Source organism: Atta cephalotes (genome assembly GCF_000143395.1).
Source record: "Atta cephalotes unplaced genomic scaffold scaffold00005, whole genome shotgun sequence".
NCBI classification, from domain to species: Eukaryota; Metazoa; Arthropoda; class Insecta; order Hymenoptera; family Formicidae; genus Atta; species Atta cephalotes.
This window is the reverse complement of record NW_012130069.1, coordinates 7,516,058-7,541,421: the sequence shown is the minus strand read 5'-3', so window position 1 is coordinate 7,541,421 and position 25,364 is coordinate 7,516,058. Positions and strand designations below refer to the sequence as shown.

Below are 25,364 nucleotides of genomic sequence, written 5' to 3'. Positions count from 1 at the left end.
AAGGTAAGTTAAGTTAAGTTAAGTAGTAGTAGTAGTAAGTAAGTAAGTAACGTAACGTAAGTAAGTAGTAGTAGTACGTACGTACGTACGTAACGTACTCTCGTACGTACTACTCTCTCTCTCTCTCTCTCTCTCTCTCTCTCTCTCTCTCTCTCTCTCTCTCTCTTTTCGAAAGAGAACATAATTTCTCAAAGAAATTACGTGCGGTTTCAACATTCTAATTAAAACGTTCAACAACATGAGAGATAGCGGACTTCTCCGAATGACTCTTGTCGCTCATATTTCTCAAGATGCTTCACACTTCTCGACGATTTCTGGAACACACCCTAGAGCACCAATTAGCCTAACGAAAGACTATAATGTCGAGCACCAGATCTTACGACGTCGCGTGAACATAAACGCGTCACGCGCATGAAAGGAAGAAGCGAAAAAACACGCGCTATATAACTCCGCTATGAGCAATCCCCGACGAAGTTAAAGTGGCGATTCTACTATGAACGTGCACGTACGCACTACGCACACGTACGCGGCAGGAGAATTCCGGGGAATTGCAGCGCTTTGAAGGCGCAGCTTTTACAGCGGGCGGCGTCCCGGCGTCGAGCCGCGTCAGCGTCCCGGCAATCAATACACGAGAGAGACGACGTCCCGTAGAGTTCTCAGCTGTTCCATCCACGACGGCGATGGTCACATCGTGCTTTTTCGTCCACGATAGTTTATTTTCGTGATTCTCGAGACATGTAATTCAAACATTTACAGCAGTTGAAAGCTCCGCAGGAACGCACACTTCGACGAAGTCGTCCCGTCGCACTGCGCCGTTTCATGAGAACGACTCGTCACGCCCTTTATGCAGCGATCGCGCTTGCATCCCCGGTCTGTTGCAGTCTGCCGGCGTTATTACATTGAGGCGAAAATGTAATTAAGTCAGTGGTAATAAAATAGAATTTACGAAGTTGATCTGCAATTTGCCACAATTTTCGTAATTTTAGATTTATATATAGTTTATATATATACATATATAAAATCTTAATAATCTAATTTAATTAATATCTAATTAGATTAATGTAATTAAAAAGATTATGAATTATGCTTTCTTAAACTCTTAAATTTAAAAATGTACTTATCAAACTGATATTGAAAAGTATAGTATAAAGTTCAATTGGCAAGAAGTAAATCTTGCATATTTTAATTGCAAAGAACAATTCGTAAAAATTCCAGAAATATTCTTTAGCATTTTTATATATTTTTAAGTAATGCACATAAATATAGGTAAATATTCTATAGATAAATATAGGTAAATATAAAATAGTTTGAATTTTTAAGATGTACGCAAACTACTTCTATGATTATCGCGTGTACTTATTCGCAACTTCCGGTCGATACGCCCGAGTCATCGCCATAGTGCTTCGGAATAATTGACCGTTTAAGAAGCACTTGCAATGCACTTTATTGGAGTAACCTACATGTGTCGCGATAGAGTTCATACGAAATATCGACGTCTCAGAATCCCTGAAGGATTTCTGCTGAGATTACTGGGGCGTGCACCCCAAAATTTTCTTTGATCTCCCTTCCGTGCAGAACTTGATTATTGACGTATCGATTTGATGGTTTTCATCTAAATTTAGGTGACCTGTGCACGACTGCGGAAAGAATCATCCATCCGAAATTATTTTACCAACATGAGAGATTGTCAGGTTTGCTCCAAAGTATTATAATGAGATTATAATTCGACAGAAATGTTATTAATTTATTAATAATTGATAAATATATCAACTAACTCTAACAAAAATACTGCTATAATATGAATATAATATGAATAATGACATACATCACTATGGTACCATTTATTCATATTATAGCATTATTAGAGTTAATTCCACAGTTAATTTGTCCGTTTACTTGTAAAATAAATATTAATGCGTAACATTCTCAAACTCGTTATATCATTTCGAAACAAAATCTAATAATCTCTAAGTTAACAAAGATATACATGCCATAAGAAAAATGTTTAGTTGAAGATGGATAAATCGAAAATCCTGATTATATCAATCAGAATTTTGGTCTAGAATCTTAGTAGATTTAACTAGAAAATTTTCTAGTTAAGATAACCGAAATTTTAATTGATTTAATCAAAATCTGTTGGTTGTCCATTTTTATGAAATCATTTTTCTTCATGTTTCTTCATATATTAGTTCTAGTATATAATTCTAGTTCTAGTACAAACATTAAAATAAAAAAAAAAAAATAATATATATATATAGATTTAATTGAAAAAATCGTGGCTTCAAACATTCGTAATAACTTTCATGCTGATATTTGGATCCAATGTTTCATGAATCCCTTATGACTCCCTCGAGGTTATCTCACCCTTTCTAGCGATCGCACTCTCCAGTTTGTTAGCTAATGTCAACTGATCGGCTCTATGCATTCGTTCTATTTGTATCCTCGATTCACACATATCGGATATCTGAGTCCAGAAATGATTATGCTCACCTGCGTCACGAGGCCACATATAATTACTGATCGACTCTGAAATATGGTACGATCCCAGTATTAAATTTCTAAGCCATTTCTTCACTCCCTCTCTGTTTTCCTTTCTCTCTCTGTTTAATTCGCACTCAGCAAACAATGATTAGCTAAGCGTCAGACCGCAGGCAGACCTTGCGCGGCTCCGGCGGCCCTCTCTCCCGACAACATCTCAGGCTAATTGTATGTAATAACTGACACGGAGTCCCGAGGAGAACTCAACGCCATTTATGGTAGTCCTATGCGAAGGCGCGAGCGAATTCCTCTCTCATTCACCGGGCAAATAGTAACTCTTTCTTTCGAATCATAAATAATAGTATTGCAATGACGATCGAAGGCTAATCGCGCAGCCGTTGAGGAAGATTTGAAATAGCGATAAAAAAATCAAATGAGAAAAATACTCGACACAGTATCTGATGAATTCACTGTATTTATTCAATGACTCAATGTCAGTTATTTTTAGCGAGACGAAATTTGATTCATGAATTACTGACTGAATAAAGTCTGTTATATTTCATCTGTATATAATACTTTCATTATGAATTTAACATCATAATCGTTATATTTATATATTCTCGATATTATTTACATAAGAATAGGAGTACATCTATGATATTATTACGTTTTATTTCTATTTTCGAACAAATAATTGTGTGATACATGTGAATAACGTGTGCACAAATATAGAATACGCGATAACTTTGGACTCAAAGAAAGCTTCAAGTGAAGCATGCCTTCCTGAAATACACGTCATTTTCAATATAACAATGTATACTTAGAAATTAGCTTTATAATTCAAAGAATACACTCATAAAAGAAATATTTTATTTTGAGATATTAAAATATTTTATTCTTGTCTCCGTTTTTTAAATACTTAAAAATGTTTTAATTTTAAACTTACTCAATAAACAAAATACTACGTGTGTGTTTTAAAATATTAAAACGTTTAAAGTTGAAATATCTTTTATTATTATAAACATTTGTTTTGCAAAGATATTTTAAACGTAAACATTTTAAATACTTTTCATAGTGTATGAAATTAGAATTTATTATGATAACTAAAATAAATCTGCTATTTATATCATGAAATAATTTATTATAATATATTAGAAATATTATAATAGAAAATAGGGAACTTTTAAATACTAAAATACCAAAAATACTTAAAATATTTTATTTGTGTATTTTATTAAAGATACGTACTATGAGTTGATAATTGAATAATTACGCAAAGCTAAAATAATAAAGTATTTAATAAAGAAATTATATTAATAAAGAAATTATATTTTTATTAGTGATATTAGTCATAAAAACTTTCATATGAACCAATGATAAAAATATCTTGGTATAAATCTAAAAATATTGAATTGAAATTGAAAGCAAAAGCTTTCGACAGAAATAAAAATATAGAGCACAAAATGGGGACAATCTGCCCAAAGCTGGCGATAATCCAACGTAGTTTCCAGATAAAAAGAAATATAATTCAAGATTTCATAAAACTATCCGGCTTATCGCCGGAAATGAATCACGATATCACATATCAAATTAAAACAAACGAAAAGGATGATAAAATTAACATTTTTTTCTTTTAGTACGTTCTCTGATATAACAAGATCCGATAATTAGCGCTTATATATATTAAGTGATACGAATTACGATACGAAAAGCAATGTCGAAAGTTCAAAAAGATAAGAAAATTTGAAAAAGAATATCGTGAATACTGCACCGATAAGAAAAAGTGTCTGTCCTTTGAGGTAACTCCGTCGACTTTGCTCTTGAACTTGATACGAAATGGGCTAACGGCGATCAATACGAGCTTTCGGCGCTTGCGAGGCGAAGCTCGGTCTGATACGGATGGCGGTAACTTCCGCGAAAACTCGCAATAGAATCTACCATGAGTTTCGCAAAATATTTGAAATAACTTTGAAATAATTTTTTCCCAGAACTGTTATCTATTCGCGACACAGATTATATAATTATTTTAGCTCGTTTAATTTTTTCATTTTTTTTATTTGGTTAATACCAGTTTCTATCAATGTAGATTAACTTTAATCTCGGTTCAACTTATTCTTCATCTTTTTCTTTTTTTTGAAATTAGAAAAAGACGAAGAGTTGAACTGAGATTAAACTGCATTGATAGAAATAGGCACAAGTCTGACTACAAAAACTAAGCTAATCTTTGTAGAAAATATTATATATATAAACATAATTAAATATTATAAAAATTAATAAATTTAATAAAAATATGTATCAAATTTCTCAATAAACAATTCCCAAAAGATAGAAATAAAGAGTAGCGAGACTAAATAATGGTAAGGAATTTTTCAAATATATTTTGCAGCTAACTGTACAATCCGGAAAGTCGCATCGCGATGATGATTAAAGACGCGCACTGAAAACGCTCATTAAAGTGACACGAATAGAAAATCCACGGTGCGCGACTCGCGACGCGGCTAACTGTTCCGCTAGATAAAAAGAATATATAATTGCATGTAAATTAAAAAAAAAATTTTCCTGTCTTCTCGCACGCTGTGAAATCCGCTTCCGTGATAAGTGAACGTGCTGGCAACGACAACGTGCGGTTCGCATTGCGCCATTTACGGCAACCGCCCGTCGAGGAAACGAAACACACACGCGTGTGTTGCTTGATGGTATGGAATTGCACAGTTTACCTCGGCTATCGATTAGATTCAGCCTTGTTAAACGCGCTATCTTATCGTGGACCGCGGGAGAACGCGGGACGCTGCTAAGTTATTGTGAATCATGGAAATCATCCGCGAGCGTGCGAGCAGAAATTCCGCAAATGTATTAGGATTTACTTGTGAAGAACATCATAAAATATATCACGATTTTGAACAGTATAAACGAAATCCACAGATAGACAGAAAATGCTGATATAAAAGTAAAATATTATAATCATAAATGAAAGTTTGATATAAGATTTTTACAGATAAAGTTAATATAATTTTTATAAATTGATAATTATAAATTTTATGCAATCAGCTAGTTATTATAGATATATATAAAAAACTGCGCAATGACATCAACAATTGTCATTAAGACTATCGTTACAAAATCAGCTCCTTAGTGTAGATTTTATAGATTGATAATTATAAAGTTTATACAATCAGTTATCATAAATATGTATAAAATTAAAAAATTACACAAGTTCTGCGAAAAAAGTAAAAACTTTATCAATTTTCTGCTAAACAGAAAAATTATTAGAGTTATAATAATGTAAAAAAATATTATATTTTATTACAATTCAACATCGTTTAATCCGTCAATGATTATTAATCGAAGACAGAGACAAAATTTATTATTATATTATAATGAATAATTATTTATTATTAAACTTGATACAAGAGCTTTCATACTACAAAATCTCATACTACAAACTCCTGCCATAAAATTATCTCGAATGTGATTAGGTAGGTCACGGAGTTGTTTATATCAAACGATTAACAAAGTCGTAACGCTCGCGATAAGATACGCGTGACAAGAGTGAGTTTAATCGATGGACGATGTAAAACACGTTCTTACTCTACGGTTCCACTCGTTTTTCTTCTTTCTCCTTGAATCATCGCCGCCACACTGCCGCAAGGAAAGGCTTTAATGCAAAAGCGAATGCTTTAGAGAATGCACCTGCGCATCATCGTGTCTTGAGGCGCAAAGAGAGATTAGATTAATTATCAATAAAGCAGCGAATCACCGCTTTGAACACTCCGACACTTCACACGAGACGACGTAATCGTCGTTTCGATTCAATCGCGATTCAACATGTTCTGAGCCAACATGTTCTCAGGGTCAATTCTAACGATCAAGATCCGTGAAATGGTTTAAAAATGTTAATTGTTACTTTTAGCAATCAAAAGAACATAAAAGAAATTTAAATTAAAATCAATCACTTCAAATCATTTCAAGTTGAATTCAAATCATAAATTATCTTTTCTTTTTGTTCTCCTTGATATTCAGGCAATTAAAAATTAAAATCAGCCCAATCCAGAAGACGACTGAAAGAAATTAAAATTAAAATAAATATATTAAATTAATAATAAGTATAGAGCTTCGAGTCAAGCCAGATTTGCTGTGTTATTAAAAACAAAAGTTTATTATCATATATCCTAGCTAGGACATTCTCAATGTTAAAATTGATATGATTGATACAATTTACGATTCATTTGAAAGACAATAACTTGACAAAACACATGATATGATTTAGACAGTAATTGTAATAATATATAAATTTCATCGTATGATACAATTATTATATATTATTACAATTACTGTTTAAATCATATCATGTGTTTTGTCCCTATACTTATTATTAATTTTTTAAATTATTTGAGCCTTTTTTCTTATAATATAATTAAATATTTCAAACTATTTCAAACTGAATTTTTACAAATCCTGAATAATCCTTCCTTTTTGTTCTCCTTAAATAATTAAAAATTAAAATCAACCCAATCTGAAAATAGAAAAAAATTTTATTGAAACCAAAATTCGTTTACTTATGATAATGGAGACTCCACATCCGTGAGTAGCGATCACGTAACTTTTTTGCCTAAAGCAAACAGATTAAAAGTGGAAATTTTTTTATCATTGAGGGAGAAATTTTTCACTTTTCACATTTCCGCCATAGGGAAAAAGTTAAATGATCGTTATCCTAATATATTTTGTTACTTTCGCAACTAAGACGGTAAATATTTCTGCTAATTACGGAGCCGACAAAGCGGTTTTAGCTCGCCTCTACTTTATTGGAATCGGAGGGCAACGCTTTCACAGTGTATTACTACTTAAAGCCGACGCGCGCGGCGTCGCTCCCTGCGGCGCAAAGTGAAATTTATCCGATGATATCGGCATCCGATCGCGAAAATCGACGCACAATACGCTCGAACGGCGCCCATAATGACGGTCCCACGAGATTTACGACGGTAACACGCGCTCGGTCCAACTATATGCTGCACAGTTAACGCTTGCAGCGTTTACGCTATCTACCAAGGGTGTTAAAGATACTACGATACTATCCAAGTATCCATGTCGCTTCGATACTTCCCTCTTCCCTTACAAAAATCTAATACTGATCAATTTAATACTAGCCAATTTATTACTAAAAGACAGTAATTAATTACTTATTAGGAGTACTACTACTGAACAACAGTGCTTTGAATATTTAAAATAAGTATAATTAATAACTGTCTTTCGAGTATTGGTCAGTATTAGATTTTTCTATAAGAGTTGGTTTCTACGTTGCAATCTTAACGGAGATTATATGATATATACTATCATGTCATACTGTGTTCTAAGAACGAATCGTGCTGTCATTTTCTTGAAACATATCACTTTGTGATGTTATTATGAATCAATGTCCGCATTCAGCAGAATGTCTATTTTGCAACTGTTGAAAGTTTTCTTCGAGCTGATTGAATTATATTTTTAGATCTAGAGAAATGATCCAATCTTAATGAAGAAATCTTTCAACAATTGCAAAATAAATGTGCTGAATGTGGCTATTATGTTTTAGAATACGTTTATATTTCCTTGAATTCCTTAACTCACATTCTGCTATTATTAGTTTTTCATTGCTAAAAACAATCTATGAATCTTTCTTAAAAATACTAATTTCTAAATTAATAATGTAACATCGTTATTTTAAAACACTAATATTTCTTGTATCAAATATAAAATCTGTGATTTAATAGAGTTTTATTATCTTAAATTAATTGGATAAAAAATGGATTGAAATTCTTGTATTTAATTCCAATTTGTTTCATTCTCCGTATCATTTTCATCCTGCGTGCGATATATCTTTTACTTTCTAGGTTTAGGTGTGACGGTTCTCTTCCTGTTCCCGTAAAAAGGAAAGCTTTATTGCAACGAGCAGATTTATCATAATATTCTACGATTAAGTTGAAATTTTCTTTCGAAAGATAAAGCGCTCGTAAACCTTCCACGAGATGCATACGCCACGAGCGTTTGGTGCCACGACATCGCGGGAAAGCGTCCTGGAATTCCTGTATGTGGCAAAGCCGCGACGTTATCGCCCGCCGCGGCGCTATAAGCCCTGGGGAAGGAATTATTCTGCTTCGTGAAATGCCGCGATTTAGCCTCGCAAACACGTATGCCAGTCGCGTATATCGCCGCCGGTAATCGCACGTTAGACACACTCGCGAGTCGGCTAATCCAACATTTTTAGCCAATACAAGCCGGTCTCTCGATCGAGCAAAATTATTATTATATATTGCACTGCCCTTTAATTGTAAAAATAATATAAAGCGACATTACATTACTAGACAATCATATAATAATCAAACATAATTTATTGAGCATAATTTATTTGATCAGCAATAATTTACCAATCACATCACATGCATTACAGCATTAACAATTGACATAATTCTAAGTTAAATATTATATTTAATTCTTTCTTAAGTATTTCTCTTATTTTTTCGAGCTTTTTATATATTGTTAAATTTATGACGTTAAATTATATTCAATTTAATCATTTCTATATCGCCACTGTCTTTCTACTAAATTATATTTAATTTAATTTAATTAAAACATAGAGTTAAATTTAATTCAAAAACATGTTAATTTGATTTAAATTTAGTTTATTATTTCCTGTGCATAACGTTAATATGGATATTGTTTACTTTGAAACTAATCATAGAAATGAACTTTTACATTTTGATATGCATGAAAGTTAAAAATAATGTTACTTAAAGATTGATTATGATTGACTCCTTCGATATTCAACACTGTAGATATGGGACAATGCAATAAACAATTGAAATTCTTGTCAAAACTCAAAAGACCACAATTCTCCCTAAATTTTGTTCGTGAGAGGAAGGGGTGGAAGAGACTAATGTCAATGCTTTGTCCTATCGTGATGTTTATGGCGGAAATGTTAAGATACGAAATGTCGACATTCCCAGAAGTATAGAGAATATGTTTCCATCGACAGGGAGAGGTGTTGTTCGATGTATCGCGTTCTCGCCAACGGCAGTGCAATTAACGTCAAAGAAATGGCGTTACCGCGACGTCGGGCCATCAACGCGATTCGCGTGCACGACGGGACATTTAACGCGCCGTGCGCACGTCCTTACCCGTTAATTTATAATAAGCGGCCAACAATAAAATCTCGAATAGGTCGTGCACATATAGTGGGAGCGGTCGACGGCTTAACTTTTTCTTTGCCAAGATATTCAGCGTATATGAAGAAAAAAGAAACTAGACGTGACATTGTGACTTACACTGTTAAATCTATAGTCTCAAATCATATAGTCTTTAATCTAATGTGAGTCGCCACTGCTCCTACTAAATATATCGTTATTTTATACTAAAATAATGATTATATTTGACATTATACAATGTCAATTTAACACTATATAATGTAAATTAGGTTAAATTTGACACTATAGATTTAACAGTATTGTTGTGTTTTAAATAGTGGATTCATTTCCTTATCCCAAAAACACAATAACTCTGTTTTTTTTTACAAACTTTGACATGACATGCTATCAAAACATACAATTAATGATCAAAAATAGTTAGTATTAAAGTAATTGTAATCTCGAAGTGTAAAAGTTATTTAAATGTATCATATCGTACATATATCGCACAATTATGCGAAGTTCCAGAAACTATCCTTTTTTTATTTTCACGATATCATCGCAAAATGCAGTCGCTTACTTACGGTACTTGATTTGAATAAGTGAAACTATCGACACTTTATTAAATTTCAGTACTGCGACTCTCTTGTTTCTGATCGCACGATATTTATGACTTGATGTTGGCGTTAAGATCGCCATAAATACGGATGGACTGAAGGGTTACGAGTTATTTTCATAGCCATGGCACGTTCAGTCGTTGGCAATGATATGGGATGAAACGCGCGATTCGAATACGTTCAAAGCCAATTTAATCAGCAAGCCATCGGAATCGATGCTGAGAAACTTACAGGTTACTGAGAGATTCCAAGAAGCATCGCAAACATCGTTATTTCGAAGTGATGCTTTGAGAATAAAAAAACCGAATTCAGAACATTTGAAATAGGATTTGTTCAAAGTTTATAAAAAGAGAACTAAACAAAAATTTTTAGGTTTCCTATAAATGCTATACCGCGTATATTTTTTATTCAGTCCCATCACCCATGCAGCATATATAACCGAGAAATGTCCTAAGAACATCTTTAAGATACAGGAGATTCTCTGAGCATCTTTGGAAGGGTGCTGTATGTATAAATTTTTGGGAGTGAAATTTCACTCCCAAAGAGTGATAGTTCCGACATGAAATTTTCATTCTTAGAGTGAAAAATTACTCCAAGTGGGTCAAAATTGACTCCAAGGGAATCAATTTTCAATCTATATGAAGAGTAAATAATTTCACTCTCCGAAAGAAGAAATTGAAATTTCACTCTAATAAATGTTAAGTTTAGCTTCCTTACATCTAAAAATTATTAGACTCATTCGAGGTGTTTTTGCACAAAATGAACGAATATGGCAGAAGAAAGCGTCGCTCTGTCTCGCGAAATGAGATATTAATCATTAAAGTTGACTTTTTAAGTCAGGTTAAGAAATTCACTCCTGAAGGAGTGAAGTAAAGTTCACTCCTTGTCGGACTGATGCAACTATCACTTTTCTTGGGGAGTGAAATTTCACTCCCCAAGATTTAGAGTGTGGGCAACGGAAGCGTGAAAACGTCATTTCTCGTGTCGAGACCTATATATTCCAAGTACCACAAGATCATATTTTCACTCACCAACTCGTGGAGAGTCTTGAGATCATTCGTGACGATCTGCGGCTGCGGTCCGTATATGAGGCAAGACTCCTCCTCATACTCGTCATCACTCTCCTCGTTGCCGGCGCCGTTCGCTGCTTTGTTCTCAGCGGCGATCTCGCGGTCGATCTGCCTCTCCATCTGCACGAGCAACGGCGCGAGCATGCCGAACTTGGCGCCGCGACGAGCCACCTCCAGCAGGCATAGTATTACATGTCGCTCGTTCTTACGCATTATCAGATCTTCGGTCTCAAAGAGTAGACATTCGATGATGCCGAGACTGTTGCGGCACCAATCGATGAAGTTGGAGACATTGTCGCGGGCGAAGAAGGTGCCGGCCTTGGCGTTCGGCAGATAGGGCACATCGCCCACCTGGCTCATCGGTAATGCCAGAGAAGTTATCGAGCGTGTCATCGGCATCTTGCGGGCTTGACGGCGAGCCACATAATCCGTCGCATATTTCCGCACGTTATTTGCATGCTGAAAAGAGAAAAAAAAATCATTTTACATTATCTGATGCGGCGATAGAGATATGACAATTTTGCGACGAAAATAACAGAAAGGCAAATCGCATTTTTGCTCATTTTAATGGTCTAAAGTTTATGCCAACAATGTTAGAAATCTCAAACGGAGAAAAAATTAATCAAGAGTACAGCAAAAATTAATTAATAATGCCAAATTATATTTAATTTGAGTTATTTTTGATTATTTCTGTCACTACTGTTATTATTTAATATGTCGTTCAATTTAATTAAACAATGAAGTTAAATAATTTTATTCAAGAAAAGGTATTATCTAAAACTGTAATGTCCTAATTTACAGCGCCCTGGATTGCAATTCATAATACTCGCATTTTAAGTTAAAGTGTGTTACGAGTGCATCATGTTTCACGCCTATAACAAATGTCGATATTTTATTTCTGTCGCTTGTATGCGCATAAAACGCGATATTTCATTTCACGCTATTCAACACTTTCTCATACATACATGTCATCTCCTCTTACATCGTGCGCATACATATGCATATATATATACGTTATTCAGATGCGAGACTTGACGCGGCATCAAAATCCTGGATTTAGCGAGCATTGAAATGGCAGATGGCATCTGATGACCGTCATCATCCCCCGAGAAAAAAGGCCTTAATGCAATATCACGTTATTGATTTAGATGAGTACGTGCCACTAAAGAAATTCAGGATGCTCACGCCCTTGTATGTCAAATATAAACGGAGATGATGGACAGGAAAGTGCCCGATCGCGATTCGCAATATAAATTAAATAAAAGAGGCATCAATTCTTAAGAGGCATAATTTAAAAACAAATTTTGTTATGTGTTCGATAAATTGTAATTTTTAAAACTATTATAAATTTTATAGTCACGAATCTTTTATTATTATTATTTTTTCAGTATAGCCACGATGTAAATAATATCAAAATAAAAAAGAAATGAATAACAGTAACTGACTCTTCATTTTATTTTTCGTTAGAATGCTGTTTTATTGTCTTTCTTGCCTCCAATTTGATTACGATCAGTACATATATCACTGGCAATATTGTTTGATCCCTTTAATCTCTTTCCGTTTGCTCAATACTCGTTTTCCGCCGAACATCTGCTCAAACGACCGTGTCAACTAACTGGGTGCTCGTTTTAATGACAGTTCGTTGAACCTCTATGCTGCTCAAACAGAGTTGACGCGAGATGACTCGTCAGGAGGTATTTGGGTTATGTTGGGAAAAGAAGCGAACATAGAATACAACCCAAAAGTCCCCAGCTTGTTTAAATAAAATCATATTTCGTTCCATGCAAACATCGCGCCTTACATAGTGTGCGATCGAGTTTCAATGTCACGTTCGGCTAATCCATTATTATGATTCTTATTTTTCAGTCATAATTTTACAAAATTATTAAACAATGTTTACAAAAAAGATTTGCGATTAATTCAATTATTAATCAGACAATTCTTTATAATTGTTGCAAAATTTTTTCAAAAAATTTTATTAAAAAATTACAAAGATCATAGTCAAATTAATAATTATTCACTTATAATATTTACGGAAAGTCAAATCTACATTTTAGTTTCTATAATATAGGTTTTAATTTCTTTATTTTCTTAAAAATTATACGAATTAGTACAAGTAACTTAAAATCGATAGAAGAAAAAATATCCAAATATTTAAAGGTAAACTTTTATGGTCAAATCATTTTTTCAAAATTTTATAAATAAAATAAATTGAGCTCTCGAGATAATAAAGGATAAAAATATCACTTTTTCCTTCTAGCCAATTAATTATGTTATAAAATTCTCGTGTTGCTGCATTGGAGACTAATACAATTTTCACGTATTTTTAACGCGTGATCGAAATCAAGCCTTTTACGAAAAATCTTCAGTTAAGAGACGATCACAACGCATATTTTACGGACTCGTTTCAGGGATCCCCAAGAAAACGTATTTCTCTGCACGTGGATCTCATAAGGTCGCGGAACTGTTTACGCGCGCACTCCTTGACGCACACTCGTAAAAATCATATCTAACAGCATCCGGTTGTTTCGTCGGCCTGTCTCAATACTTCCCGAGGGGTAATATAGAGATTAGACGAGTCCGCCAACAAGCAGTTATAACCAAACACGAGCGACGATAATGACAATTCAACAGCCGGACCATTTCGTCGAGGACTCTTAAAACTGATGGCGAGAATGTTCATCAGTTAGGGAGATATACGATTAAACCCAGGAATAAAAGCGGTAGGATTGTATCTTTCTTCATACTTAAGATAGAATGTGTGAATCTAAAAAACGAAAGAGTTGAAATGAGCCATCTTTCGAAAATTTTGATGATGAAAGAAACCATTTTAAAGTAAGAGAAATCGTTCTTATCTTATACATTAGTTTATCCGACTTTTAATCATATAATGGCAAGCCAAGAAATTGATTAAAAAAACAAATAAACGATTTAATAAACGATATAAAAAAATGATTCTTGATAAAGGCCTTTAAAGCGAGCTGGATTGAAGTGCTAAATAATATATATAATGATTGTCAATAATACAAAATTTGTTATTTAATATTAAAAATAATAGTCTCATTTTTTAAATAAAAGAATTTTGTTTATTTTGATAATTTTTGTATAATGGATACAGAAAAATGATTTTCATCGATTGTCATTAATGTACTGCGTTTACCTCCTCGACATTATAGAAATATTGTTTTCTTTTAACTGATGCATTATCAATCCGACAAGCCTTTCGGTGATGCATTGAGCATCACTGGTGAGAGGAAGAGCCGCATTCATAAAAAACGAGAAGTGGCGCATATGGTAATACGGTCGGCAGATGAAGCGACGGCAGGATGTCACATTACATGACTCCTGACCCCTCTCAGTATCGTTGTCGCCTACCAATATGCCTAATGAAAATGGCCGCTGCACATTCTACGTTTGTAAATTGGAGCGGTTGCGAGACGATTCATTGAGCTCGAGGGGGAACGCGTACGAGTTAAATGTAACGCTGCACAAAGTGGAAGGAAACCAATGAGACGTAACCAACGAGAGCGCAAGTAACCATTACTCATAACTCCGTAACTTAATTTAGTCTTCGGTTCCAGACTTACGCGATAAACCGTTGCGGAAATGTATGGCTGTTCGCGGCGCTGCGAAATGAAACGGCGAATGGCCGCTTATCAAAAGCATACATAGTATGATCTAATTTGATTAAAATTATTAAATCTATCGCGTTAAATAGACATCGTGATAATAATGTTATTGATTATTATGTAAATAATTACTGTAACATTGTGCACTGTTATGTAACATTGTGCACTACAAAGTTGTTAATATCTGTAAATAAGAATTGTAAATCAATTGTGATTAATTACTATCTTCAATATTTAAAATGCGAACGCCAACGTATTTGATGAAAAAATAATAATAACATCTTTCTAATGTTTATAAAAAAGAAAATGAAAAAAAATTCTGATGACGTTTGCCAATTAAATGTATATCAATGTTTATATAATTATACAGAAATAGTTTTATAAGTTATAGCAAACAATTGCTACAGAGAGAGAATTACGCGCTGTATATGCACAATTTAGATTCCTGAGCAAAGTTAATTACTTTTCAACCAGTCATTCTTATAACTGTGACGAAATTCTTTGCTCGGCAAAAGCGCGAAGAGATTCCTCGCTAGGATTGTTTGCGATCCTGTCGTTCTTGCGCACCGAAGGTTAATAAACCTCGACCATTTGTACTCCTAACAGACCTCGCCTGACACAAAAGCGTCGTGAATCATCCCGTGTTCTACACGCGCACTGTAAGATGCCTTCCAAAGCATCGCACGCGCGAACAAGTATGTAAAATCGTGCGAACGTGCCTTTGCGAGTCTTTATGTGACTGCAGCCAACGACACGTCGCGAAGTATTGTACTTCCCAGGAAGTGATTCGCATGTCGCCGTTAAGGTCAAAAATGATAGATCGATGTTGAATGTTTCGCAATGAATATTCATGATTTCGTAAAAATTCAGAGAAAAATTTCTGATTAAAAATCAACAAACAAAAAAATTCTAATCGTATCAATCAGAATTCTGATTATTTCAACTACTAGAATTATAATAAATTCAATCAGAAAATTCGAATTTGTCCATCTTCAATTAGAATTCCAATTAATACAACGAAATTTATTTTCCAATGATGATCTCAATAAGAACTCTCTCTCTTTCTGAAAAAAAATGTTTTGATTAAACTAAAAAAAGAATTTAACAAGAATGGCATTTTGGTGAGATCGAACTTATGTAATCACAGAAATTCTCTTTGTCATTCTGTTGAATCCTTTTGTTATTTTAATAAAAATTCTCTTTTAATGAAGGGGGAAAAGGATTTATATCGTGAGATGTATTTTTAATTGCGAGAAATATATTTTAATTGCGAAATGTATTATATTTATCAAATTTATCTCGCAATTAAATACTTTTATAAAATCTTGATTGATTTCTATTAGCTACAGTTTAGTGAACGATAACGATGTAACAAGAATTATCAGCATTCGCAATAATGGCCTATCAAAGAAACTCCATTGGATTATAAGACAAAGCATATCTCCCTAAGTGATCGCCCTAAATTACTTAATAGACACTTAATGTCGATTAATTAACCAATATATATAACAGCAAGGGAGGAATATTTATCGCTATCATTTCAAATTATCCCGTTATCGTTATTGTGCGATAATCTATTTAACAGTTATCCCAAAGGTTATCAGTTTCATTCTATTATAAATTATATTATTTTTAAAATATTTTTTTATACATATTAGTAGCAGTAAAATTCGAATTATCTTTTAAAAAATTTAGTAGATAATTCCGAGAAATTTATTTCTATATAAATAAATATAAATTATCATGCTAGTATCATTATCAAATCGACAATCAATTTAATTATTAATATTATTTCAATTTCAGTTATATGATTACGTTTAAAGTTCAACAGCAAGCAATGTGCATAATTTATATAACTAAAAAAAATGTATTTAGAATTTACATATAAAAATATGTTATTAGACACCAAGATCTAATCTTGATTATATTAACTTTAATTTTTCGTCACTTATAATTAATTTATTTACATAATAATCTAGATTAACTTATTACTATTATTATTATATTATTTAAGAGTATTTAGAAAATACCGCTATTACTTGCATCAATTTACTCTTTTGTATTGATACTTTCCGTCCTTTGAAAGAAAACGTTCTGCCGCTTATGAAGAAACATACATCGAAAAGGTACAATGAACCTTTTAAGACCGTGAGCAGTTACATGCGCGGACGTCGACATTGGCATTAAAATGCGTCGGGACTATAAAGGCGATCTCCGAAGGTCCTAGACCGCCCGTCGTGACTGCCGGCGTCGCAACGCGACGCGCCGTGGCGCCCGCTCGATTTTTCGTCGGCTATTTCCGTCCGATGTTTTTACGACGCATCCCTTGCACTGCATTTCGAGAACGCGGGAGACACGATATATATTTAGGTTTTCAAGTTGAAAAAGTTCACCCCCGTGCATTCATCTCCGGTTCCGAGGGATTATGAAAAAAAGCATCCGGTTGCTCTGTGAATTCGTTTTCTTTGAGACAAAAGGAGTCATCAGTGTGTCTGGAACGATTTTGGTCGCTTGAGCATGAACGCATTCGATGCATCAGTAAATCCTGTTTTTTCAATATTCCCGGTGAAATTAAAATATTTCAGAGATATATTTGTGAGAAACATGAAACGTCATTAACTCTCAAATCTCCGCGAAAATTTATATCGTATGATTCATTATTCGATGTAATTTGGGTATTTATTAATTTTTTTTATCATTTATATCATACTTTATATTTTATACATTATTATTTACTGTATCATATATTATTAAAATTATTGTTGTTATATAAAATCTGATATTGGCAGAATAATAATTTTGACATCTCAAAATACCTGCTCTCTAATGTAAGCTTTATATCATTTTATATTTTATACATTATTATTTATTATATCGTATATTTTTTAAAATTATTTTGATATTGATAAGAAATAATTTCTAGATGGAAATATATCTACTCTCTACAATAAGCTCATATAAGCTTATACGCGAATGATCCTTCATTCTTTGCTACCGACATTTCCGAGCATAAACAAGCTAAATAAAGGACTAGGAACTCTCAATAGAAATGCTAATAGAAGATTGCAGGAAACACTCTTGACCTCACGTATGTAATACATTTCCTTGATGTGAAATACGCAGAAACGAACGCGCGCTAACCTTCGACGCATTTCGTTTTACTATCTTTCGAAAAAGATAATAAGTTTACAAGGACGCAAACTTGCAGTCATTTCACATGTGTATATCCTATATAACACATAAAAGATAATATGAGAATCACCTTTGTCCCGCGAATGTGTGAAAACAAATTCTTGTTTACTTTGTGTTAAGACAGATTGAAATATACTATCCTACTTCTCACGCAATTAACAATTATATCCCAGATATGATCTTAGAAGTTTCGCACTTTCTTTAAAAAATAAAAGTCGGATTAATTAAGAAGAATGACAATTGTTTTAATGTTGGCAGTCTACAATTGTGTGTCTAATAAAAATTCTATTTTATTTGGATTTATTTTATAAAAACAAAAAGAAAGGTTTTAAATCAATTTTCAATTCAATCCGATTTCACGCTTTTCTACATTTCGCTATGTAACAGAATGGCACCAATCGTCATTCCATTTACACTATAATTCTACGACGGAATCAAGTTTCATCAGCTTTCCACTCGATTTCAATTAACTGCAAGAAATTTCAAGGTCGCCGACCTCGATTCCGCCTTCCCTTCCAATTCCTTCATATATTTACGTTGTGATTACGTTTACGTTGCGCGTTTAGATTTTCTCCCGTAATCCCGATCAATCATTTCAAATCTGAATTTTCTATAATTTTGTTTGTGATTAAAATAACATGCATAAACTTTATAATCGATTATGCATAATGCTAAGTAACTTTTTGATCTCAGATAGGCTACAAACATAATATATTTTATATTCTGATATGTTACTCTTATATACAATTTATATATACAATTTAAATGTTACAAAAATTATATTAAAATTTTTGAATATTTCCTGAAGAGGATTTAAATTATTTTTTACAATTATTATCTTATAAAAGACAGTAGTTATCTTCATAACAGGAAGGATCACTATATTATACATGATCGATTGCACATATGACATAAAATCGATCGGCTTTGCATTCATCATAGTGCAATCGATAACGCCAACTCATTGAAAGGAAATCGCTAGTCCCGTTCGCATTTAACAGCTCTTTAGGTAACTGATAGATATACACCGATAAACTCGGTTAACGAGCGACTCGTCACTGAGAGGTAATCCGCTCTGCCACGCGCGTCAGAAAAGTCGACAGACAATCGTCTTGTCGGGAAAGCCGAGCTCGTAACTCTTCCGTTAATTGGCTCATTAATGCGGCCAGCTTCCTCAGATCCTTGGGATCGACCCCGATCTCGTGCGATCTCGACTTTGACTAACGCATTTGACCATCGATCTAGTTAGCTATTCCTATTAATTTATCCAAGTATAATGGCCTGCTAGCTACCATCATTTCAAGTGCCGCATTTTTGCAAAATATTGCCAAGAATGTTACACTTACATCTTTCTTAATGCAAAAATTATATAATCATAAATAATAATTATGAATAATAATTACACATTAATATAATGACGATTCATTCTTTTATATCATATTATCTCAAATTATGTGGCATTATTTCAAAACATTTGACTTTTCACATAAAAGCATTGACTTTATTTATCGTCAAAAATTTAAATGATAGAAATAATACTTTTATTTATAGGAAAGAAGAACCGCCTTGCTTAAACAGGCTTTAAAGTCTATAAGAGACAAGTTTCAAAACGCGATGTGATGCTATCAATTCTAATACTAAATGAGAGAGAGAGAGAGAGAGAGAGAGAGAGAGAGAGTAAAAAGAAGCAAATGACAACAATTGCGGTTAATTAATCGTGCACACTGAGCATCGCCTGGAATTCCGCAACATAATTCAGAATCCGATAAGAAGAAGGTCATTCTTCTTCTTATGTATTTATATAATGTTGCTTATGGTATTATCATCGAAACGACGTCGAGATTGGCGCGAAACGGCGCAATCGACTCGATGTCCTTGTGAGAAAACCACCAGATAATCTTCCAGAGCTACGCCTTACGAATATGTACTATTTAAACGTAGCACGTACGATATACTACTCTTTAGAGTAAAAATCTTGATACGGTATTTGATAAAAAATTAATAAAGATATTTAAGACTTAAGAAAAAAAAATAAGGTTAAAAATAAGATAAAGTATAAGATGAAATGATCGTTTTTTTTTATTCAATGTGACATAATTGAAGTTAGTATTTTTTCGAATCGATTATTTTCATTTAATGTGACGTAATAGAAGTTAATATTTTCGGATCGATATTACGCACAGCGTTCGAAGATAGTGTCAGTCGATTTCTATATAAGGTTCTTCATCAGAGTGTCCAGTATTTGTCATTTCCGACACGAAAGGTCATACGCCGTCACTTCTGACTCCTTTCGCTTTCGGGATATCGCGCGATCGTGATTAATATGAAGTGCCTGTCGACTTTTTACCGTATGACAAGTGCCATTCTCGAATTTGCTTTGAAAAATGCTCCTCACGCAGTGATTTCGAAGGCCTCCATCATAAAATTCACTGAACAGTCAAGCTTATTTTTGGATTATTTAAAAGAAAGACATCTTTACAAATTGAATCATCATCGTTATGGAATTTGTCATTGCCAAGAATCGCTGAGATATAAATTATTTGACAGTGAATGTATTCTTCATGACGTCAATTTTTATTCAACAATTTTTCGAGAATTTATACATATTAAAATTTTAACTTTATAAATCGTTGTAAAAAATATTATGTACAATTTTCCAAAATTGTTACTATCTCTATAGAATTAGAAATATTTCATCATTACATGCAAATATACGAAGATATCAAATATAAAATACGATATACAATAATAATTCCAAACTGGAAAAGAATTAAAATAAAAAGTCTTCGAGATAATAAATTGTAAACAACGCTGTCATAAATTAAAAAAGAAATTGTTATTAAAAGATTATTTGAAACAAAGAATTTAAGCAATTCAAATGGAATTAAATGTTTCTTGAGTCCATTGCTGTGTGTCGCGTATGTATAATAAGTTGAAACGCATATATTGCAGGCGCTTCCCCCATCATAAACAAAAAAATCACAGTAAAAAATTTATCGCGAACGAGAAAGAGAAGGAAAAGTAGAAGAGAGTCCCTAGAAGTGCCAGTATCGAGAACACTAGAATTCCTTATCGTTCCTTGTCATGCACCTTATTATATTCCCCGTCTCACCACTCGTCACGGCTCGTAAAATCGATATATGCAATGCTTTTGCATTGCTCCTTCTCCTGCCTCGCCCCTTTCTACCGATTGCTGTAACCCAATCTACCCCCTGCCACAGGTAAGAAATTCCAGCACCTTACTTCGAGATCCGCCGTAATCCTTAGGTCCGATTTAGACCCTGTCTCACACCTTCTATAGCATGAATATGTCTAATGTTAAATGTTGAGATTTATCGTTCGCTCTTCAATCATCGTTTAATTACAATAAATTAATCAGATTTAAACTGCACAGTGCAATGATTCAATATGATTGATATTTTAAAAATCCTCTACTTTTTATATTATTATTATTATGATCTCACTCCTTCGAAATCTGATAACGATATAGATATGTGTTAATTAAATCTGGTTTTCTTTTTACTAACTTGTAATGAGACTTAACCTATAATAATGTAAAACTTTGCCTAGCTATGATTAATCACTAAATTGATTTTTTATAGCAAGTAACTTTTAAAATTAACATTACAAAACTATTAGTTTAGTAATTAATTATAGCTAAACAAATTTTACATTTTCAAGTTACTCTCTAAATTTGAAAAATTCACAAAAGTGAAATCTCACTTCAAAAAAGAGTGAAAATCTGTTAATCTTATTCAAGAGTGCAAATGTTTTCACTCTTTTTCAATAGTGGCAGTATTTTCACTCTTTTAGAATCAGATTTTATTTCAAGAAATGTAAAGAGTAAGTGAGGTCTAAATCGCAAGTTAATCAATAAAAATCTTAAAGGGGGATTCTGGTCTAGAAGCTTGATTTTTAGACTATTTTTTCACGAATTTTTTCTGAAAAATTCGTAAGATCTATTCAAATCAGAGTTAAATCATTTCTACATAATTAATACATATTTCAAGTATCTTTTAAAATTTTTTTATTGTAATTTTCCAAGAAACATAACAGTTTATGTAAAATCATGGAAAAAAATAAGGCGCTACACGGTGATCATGATTGCGGCTATTCTGCTTGTCGGAAACAAAAAAAACCAAAAAGGTTCTTAAAGCATATGAGTTTGGTTATAATCGTTTAACTTATAATAAAATAAAATATTAGAAAGAAAAAAAATGGCGTCATTTTGAAAATTATTTTTGAATTTTTTCATATTGCTGTAAAATAAATAAAAATAAACATTTTGACTTTATTGCATGTAGTTCAGACGAGAACTATATATGCGCTAAAGATGTGCGCAAAATTTGAGCGCGATTGGTCAAATAGATTTTGAGAAATTATATGGTCATCGCCTTATTTTTTTCATAATCTTATGTAAATCTGTTATATATATATATATCTGTTATATATTTCTTGGAAAATTACATATAAAAAAATTCTAAAAGATACTTGAAATATGTATTAATATGTATGTGTCAACTTTGATTTGAATAGACCTTATGAACTTTTCAATAGAACAGAAAAAATTCGTGAAAATTGCCTAAAAATCAAGCTTCTAGACTAGAATCCTTTTAATATTAATAGCTTGACTTGATGTTAAAAATTGTTCTATTCACCGTAGCCTGAATCGGGCTTTAGGCACATACTCGATGCACCAATGACTTTCTCCGAGTTGGCACATAGCGTACGCATGAACTGCGAACGAGCTAACGTGATTTTATCGTTCTCTGTCTATTCTAAATATTTCTCCGTCATAAATTTATAACAACTAATAACGAGCGCGGTGTAACCGATATCCCGGCATTTATATGAGCGTCGCGCTTCGCATTGATACCCGTTGCAGGTCCAGTGTTATGGGCGCGCGCGACGAAGCCCGTGGCGATGAATGGAGCTCGTTTCGGTCGGCTCGAGTGGCGATGGATCGTCATCGATAGATCAGTGAAAGTCGATTCGAGCCTCGATCCGCGCTGGATTGCGATTGATCGGGCGCAGTATCGTTCCAAGAACCATTACGGATAAAATGGCGATGATAAAAGTATGAGAATCCACGACATGTCGGACGGTTGTTTATCGAATAACAAATTTTAATTAGCGGATTATAATGACGCATTGCGCTTGCATTGACAGCTCTTTGCTTTCCCGCGTTCCCAATAATGAATCACCCGATAATATTCACAGCAGCCAGCGTTGTTCTATCGCCTCGACACTTATCTCGGTTCACGATTGCATACAAACGTGCAAATCTCAAACCCATAATTTCCACGCGATTGTGGTCCGGCACAAGAGCGTCGCGATTGCCGACCGCATTAATCGGGTAATTAAACCATTACTCATTGTGTCTCGTATTTTTTTTAAACGCTCCAATTTGCCGTGCCCTTAATGACTCGTTAAAATTGCTTTAATAATGCCCGAGCTAATAAGCTGACCGTGTACACCGTCGACAGCCGATCGGTCATGCTTGCGAATGACTACTCTATTCGCCGTTACATGTTGAGTGGTATGGTCGTGTGGGAGATACAGGTTGTACGCATATGTTCTGCTTTTTTAATATTTTTTTGTTTCAACACCGCGCGTCAATAAAAGTCAGTGATTTTAGCATACAGGTTTTACTCGTTGTCGCTTATTGACGAAAAAGTAACACGTGTTGTCACATGCATAATTTCAATTTCGTTTAAGTAGACATCTATATTCGCTATATTACATGTCTCGTGGAAAAATACGTGGATAAATATTTTTATAGTAAATATATCGAAAAGGAGAAAGAAAATATGTACGTGCGCTCTTCGCATATTTATTTCTAAAAATATAAATGGCTAAAAATATTATTGAAATAATTAAATAAAAATAAGGGAATGAATTTTTAATAGAGTTGCGATTGTCTATTAATATCATATCATTAGATTATCAATAAATTACTTTTATACTTGTTAATTAATAAGTGAAATTGAATTTCAAGTTTAAAAAAAAAATCATAGAATTAATAACATTTTAATAAGGATGAATAAAAACGGGAGAAATAAAAAAGTTCTTTAAAGATATATTTTACTCGTTGTTTTTCCCACTTGCATTAAGATTAATCATAATTCACGCCACGCAGGACGAAGAGCTTCCGCTGGATGTCATCCGCATCCTTCTTCCTCCTTGTCACAGTGCACGCACGTGCAGCTTTTATGCGTCTTCAAACAGCGCGTGCCGCGTGTGTTTGTGAATGACGCTAGTGTTTCGACAGGAAGCTTCATATCCGAATTTCAAAGAACTAATTTAGTTAGCATGACCGAAGTTTTTCTTGTACTTTTAACTCACATCCGTATCTAATGCTTATATTATCAATATTATGGTAATATCTATTATTCAGAATTAAGATTTACAGCTTACATTGCTTCAAATAACAACTTACCGCAAAATACTCACCAAGGTACATTTCTAAAGAAATCACGTCGCTAATGTACTTTCGCGATACTTCGTATAGGCGGATGTTTACCAGCCGGTGAGAAAATAAACGCGGAACGAGCGGGAGAACCGTGACAACCGTGTTCTAAGATTGAGGTCAATGGGTATATCGCGATTGCAAGGGAAATTTTTCGACGACGATAAGTCGCAGATAAGGATCGCCTCGTTACGAGCGCGGCATGGCGAACGTTAAACCGCACGGACAATCGTGCTTCCGCGATAGTTGTAAGTTGACAGGCAAATCATTGTGACACACTCACTTTGCATAGAGCGACGCCCGTGTCCAGCCTGTCCATGAAATTGTCAAGATTGATCCTGAGCTCTGGATACAGGGCGTTCAGCCACTCCGCCAGATCCTCCTTCATCGCTATTAGGTATTCCTCTGAGGACTTGAAAGGTCTGTACGACCTTCCTTCCAATAGCACCGACATGATTTCAACGATTCAGAAACTGAAAGTAAATATTAAGTTATATTAAATTTTTTATAAATCATAAATTAAAATAGAATGTGTCTTCAAGTTTGTATTTATATATAAAGAATTATTATTAATTTTTTTTAATTTCTCTTTTGCTCTTTTTTTTCTTTATTTGAATATTACAAACTAAATATAATATCGTGAACATTTTTAAATTATTGTTAATTTATATTATTTTGCCTGAAAATTTGAATATTATATAATAACTCAATAAGATCTCATTACATTTATAAATCGTTTTATATCGATAAGT

The 25,364-nt window shown here is 33.5% G+C and overlaps 1 protein-coding gene across 1 annotated transcript in view; it reads right to left on the bottom strand.

Moving 5' to 3' along the window:
* Positions 1-25,066, bottom strand: part of LOC105626635 (GAS2-like protein 1) — a 58,791-nt gene extending 33,725 nt beyond the window's left edge. Inside the window, exons 1-2 of the mRNA XM_012207927.1 lie at positions 24,896-25,066; positions 11,284-11,781 (exon numbers count right to left, since the gene is read on the bottom strand). Coding sequence (XP_012063317.1) covers positions 11,284-11,781; positions 24,896-25,066 — 669 coding nt within the window. The remainder of the gene's footprint in view (positions 1-11,283; positions 11,782-24,895) is intronic.
* Between the last annotated feature and the right edge of the window lie 298 nt (positions 25,067-25,364).